Consider the following 4,697-nt stretch of genomic DNA (forward strand, 5'->3'; position numbering starts at 1 on the left):
GATAAATCTAAGAAAGAACACTTAAAATGCCAATGTTTCAGCCAGGGCTGCTACGTAGAGAAACCCTGTCTCCAAAAACAAACAAACAAAAGGTCACTGTTTCTTGTCTCTGCACTTCCGGCAGCCTAGGATCAGCACCTCTCTGGCCCCAGTCCCTTTTCCCCACAGCTGCTCTCTGCTTCTCAAGTCAGGACCCAGGAGCTGGCCCCGTGGGAGGCTACGCACACATCTGCCTCCCCCAGTCACGAGCTGTGTGGCCATGAGGATGTTATTCCCCTCTCTGTGCCTGTTTCTTTACCTGCAAAACAGACCTAGTTCATTGGGGTGTTGGAAAGATTAACGATACTGACTTGCTACCAGAAGAATGTAGATGGTTCCCAGCACGTGGCAAGCGTGGCACTGGTGTTGGATCTGTCAGGGCACAGGGCAGTCTTGCCTAATGGCTTTCTCGTTTCTCAGCTCTCCATGTTGATGGCTGATGGAGACTGTGGCAGAGAACTCCCCTCAAAGCACCCTTCCAGGAAGTTGCGTTTCTTTATAAAAAACAAACATTGGCCCTGGGACCTGTTGCCCTCTATAGCCCGGCCTTGGCACCTATCACTGACCTAAGGATAAAAAGATGAATGACATTTTGTCCTTGAGGCTCTGCCCACATGGTCAGGAGACAGGGACACAGGCAGCACCCTGCACAGCAATAATGCCAGGCATGGAGCATGGGGTGGGTAAATCTCGTGGGGTATGAGGGCAGATACCACTGGGTCTGTGACAGCTAAGGTTGATTTGAAAAGATGGATTAATGTGTGCCAGGGGGAGAAGGGAGATGGGCAGAGGAAGTGGTCTGTGGACAGGTACCAGGGTGGAGTCTCACGGTTGGTTTGTTGTCTGTACAGCAAAACGTACAAGGAGGGAGAGCTGACCAGTGGGCAGGCTTGGGTTGGCATTCTGGAGAAGCTGACAGAGTCAGTGATGTGGAGGGCAATGTGGAGAGGAGTCCTGGGCAGTGGCCACTGCTTGGCATGGCTGTGGAGCGTGTCTGTAGTCCCAGCTTCCACAATGCTAAGTAGTGTAAGGACGCACGTGTGTCAAAGTCACCCAATCTTTAAGGCCTTGCTCCACCTGCAGAGAGTAAATTCACAGCCCAACCCCACACAGCAAAAGCTCAGTAGAAGGCTTACCTCATGTGCATAAGGCCCAGGAGTCTGTCCCCAGTGCCGTGGTTAAAACCACAAGTCTGGTTTTGGGTGTGGGGTAGCCATGTGAGTCAAAAGTAAGAATAAATGCAAAGCTAACTATGACATTTTGCCTCACATAATGAACCTACAATCTTATCTTGATGTTACTATCTTGATGTAGTTGTTACAAACGGTTTAAATTCGTTAACATTGTTCAGTGATGTCTCTGAATCCTGCGTGCTCTTCACTCACGGTAGCCGTGTGACACTAGCGGCTCTGACTCAGAGCACACATCTAGAATGGGGGCCGTGAATTGGGCCCCCAAAGGAGTCTGACCTGTCAAGCTGAAATTTAAAGGCAGTCCTGTGCCCCCGCCCCCCATTCCAGTATCCCAATCCTGTGTATCTGTTGAGTAGGACCCCCCCCCCTCCTTCGGCCGGGGACCAGGTGTCTGCCACTTACTTGTCACTGATTATTGAGGTTCCCTGTTACCAGTCCCTAGTGTACCTCAATTTCCCTCTCATCCTCGGGTCCTGTTGGGCAGGAATACTTTGCTGTGTTTCTTTTTACCCTGAGACCAGGCCCACCATCTGTCTATTGCACTTCCTGCCCATCTATAAACATCCCTATGTTTACATGGAACCCTTTCATGAACCCTTTGACCTCTAAGCCCTAGAGAAATGTTACCTATGGCATATCATGTTTGTGACCAGTGCAGCAGTAAAGGCTGTGTTTGAGGTCACGTTGCCCCTCCTGACAGGCAACCTGGCCCTCATTTCACCGCGCTTTGTGTTGGTTTGCAGCTGGACTTCCGGTTAAGACAGATATAACCCCCGGGCCATCCCGATTGTGCTCTGGAGCTCGCCGCTCTTTCTTCTGTAGGATGAAGTGTAACAGGCCTTCAGTAAAGCTGGAAGATAAGGACTTCGCCTCCACCTGCTCAAAGAAGAAAGGTACAGCTAGCAGCCCTTTCCCATCCTGGGCCTTGCGGAGGGCGTGCCTGGGCTCGGGGCTTTTAGGATGGCCAGAGCAGCAGCTCCTAAGCCTGAAGCCAGGGCCTGCTCTCATGTGAGAGCCTTGGGCAGCTGGAACAGAGATGGGGGACATGAAGCCCTGATGTGTTGCCATGGGCATTGATTTGTGAATAGGCTTTCTGTGTTTAATTTCTGTCTAACCCTGTTGTGGCCTGGAAAAAACATATTCAGCCACAGATTTGTCTCTTGAGTACCCACCCTTCTAGACTCCTCCTGGCCAATTTCCCCAGTGACATCATGCGTTAAATACATGGGATGTTATTCATAGCTCTGGCTTCTTGCAGAGTTCCCTCCCTGCTCCCTTTAGCTGCCCCTCCTCTCTGTCCTGGGACTGCTTTCCTCTGTCCACACTGACGTGTGTGTGTGTGTGTGTGTGTGTGTGTGTGTGTGTGTAATGTCACTCACAGGTGACATTCCTTTCTCTTTTGAACTCCATGTACGTAGGTTAAATCTACCTTCCTAGGAAGCCTCAAGGACATTTGCAGGGTAACCACTGGGGCCCGTCCTGCTCTTTCTGCTAATACTACTGATTTTACTTATGGTATTTAGTTATGCCCAGGTATAACCAGAGGATTTTTTATTTATTTATTTTTTTGGTTTTTCTTTTTTCTTTTTTAATGATTTTATTTATTATCTATACAGTGTTTTGTCTGCATGTACACCTGCAGGTCAGAAGAGGGCACCAGATCTCATAGATGGTTGTGAGCCACCATGTGGTTGCTGAGACTTGAACTCAGGACCTCTGGAAGACCAGTTATTGCTCTTAACCTCTGAGCCATCTCTCCAGCCCTATTTTTTTGGTTTTTCAAGACAGGATTTCTCTGTAACTTTGGAGCCTGTCCTGGAACTAGCTTTTGTAGACTAGGTTGGCCTTGAACTCACAGAAATCCTCTGCCTCTGCCTCCTGAGTTCTGGGGTTAAATGTGTGCGCCACTACCACCTGGCTAACAGAGATTTAAAAAAAAAAACATTTTATTTATTTTCATTTTATGTATAGGAGTGTTTATTTGTATGTAATATCAGTGTACCACATGCTGCCTAGTACCCATAGAGGCCAGAAAAAGGCATTGGATCCCCTAGAACTGGAATTACAGATGTGGTTGCTAACAACCAGGCCCTGCTCTTCTGAAAGAGCAGAAGTTGTTCCTCCAGTTGTGGAACCAGAGATGTTGGAAACATGCCTAGGTTTCTGCAGCCGTAACAAACTAGGCTAGGCCACTGTCCCCAGTAGAGAGACAAGCCATGTCTGCAGTGTGGCCATACTGAGGAAAAGAACAGATAAAGGGGTCCAGTCTGTCTGCTGGGGAACTGATGTGTGCTTTAGGGTTAAATAGAGAAAGAATTGGAGCAAGGGGCAAGCCTAGTTCCAGCTGTGGTCTGGGCATGGTCTCGCTAAACACTGTCTCAGCTCGGCTCCCAAACAGTGGGCCAAATCTCTCCTGACAATGATGTGAAGAGACAAGGCAGGCTTGGGCAACCATTGCCTCTGTTCCAGGGTGCAGTCTTGCCCTCACAGGTAACCACCCTCATTTGGAGTGGACTCTTCCTCCTGGGTTTGTTGGAAAAAAAGTCCAGGGTGATGGCAGGTTTGAGACAATGGTTTATCTTTGTGCCTTCAGCCAAAGTAAAGGAGGCAATACAAAATGAAGGCAGAGAAGCCAGGCCGTCATCCTGCCTTGTTACTGCTGTGAGGGGCCCATGGTTTTCAGCCAAAGCAGCTTCTAAGAGCCCGTTTCACCTCTTGCAGCCAGCTCCCCTCAACTCTCTCAGGTCTGGTGTAGACACCAGTGACTTTTGCTCCACCACACACAGCTGTGGGGTGGCCCTTTAGCAGTGAGTCATCTTATCCCCTACCCCCATTTAAAACCCTTCATCGCTTCCTGCTACTCTTGAAGAAACTTGGCAGTTAACATATGATGCAGATGAAGTCCCTGCCTCTCCTCAGTACATCTGAGCCACGCTGACTTTCCCAGGACCCTGGCAGCATTCTTCAAGGTCCAATGTGTACACTCCTCTCTACCTCTGATTGGAATTTCTTCCCAGTTTCTTCACCTTCTCCCCGAAGGCACAGACTGTCTGTGTCTTCTTCCAGTACCCCACAGTCTTCCCTTCTGGTGCTTTCTCATAGTTTTTTTCATGCTTGTATAAAGTTGGCCTCCTTGGCTACCAGGCAGCTCTGATATTTTTCTGCTGCCTGATGGGCTGTTCAGTCTTGAAATCCGTAGGTGTAAGTGTGTCTCAGTTAAAAACATTTCTATCTTTTCTGTCTGATCTGTGTTCTCTTCCCCAAGCTGGTGAATGGCAGCAGCAGCCACCCAACCCTGAGATAAGGGAGCCATTTGTGTCTTCTAGTTGTCCATCTGTATCTTCTAGTTGTCCATCCGTATCTTCTTGTTATCCATCCGTATCTTCTAGTTATCCATCCGTATCTTCTAGTTGTCCATCCGTATCTTCTAGTTATCCATCCATATCTTCAGTTATCCATCCGTAT

At 48.7% G+C, this 4,697-nt stretch overlaps 1 protein-coding gene across 4 annotated transcripts in view; it reads left to right on the forward strand.

The window, feature by feature from the left end:
- Arntl (aryl hydrocarbon receptor nuclear translocator like) overlaps positions 1-4,697 on the forward strand; it is a 101,801-nt gene that overhangs the window by 80,491 nt on the left and 16,613 nt on the right. For all 4 annotated transcript variants that reach the window (XM_013347698.2, XM_013347700.2, XM_013347699.2 and 1 more), the window contains exon 12: positions 1,976-2,125. In XM_013347698.2, coding sequence (XP_013203152.1) covers positions 1,976-2,125 — 150 coding nt within the window. The remainder of the gene's footprint in view (positions 1-1,975; positions 2,126-4,697) is intronic.

Source organism: Microtus ochrogaster, chromosome 8, assembly GCF_000317375.1.
Source record: "Microtus ochrogaster isolate Prairie Vole_2 chromosome 8, MicOch1.0, whole genome shotgun sequence".
Lineage (NCBI taxonomy): Eukaryota > Metazoa > Chordata > Mammalia > Rodentia > Cricetidae > Microtus > Microtus ochrogaster.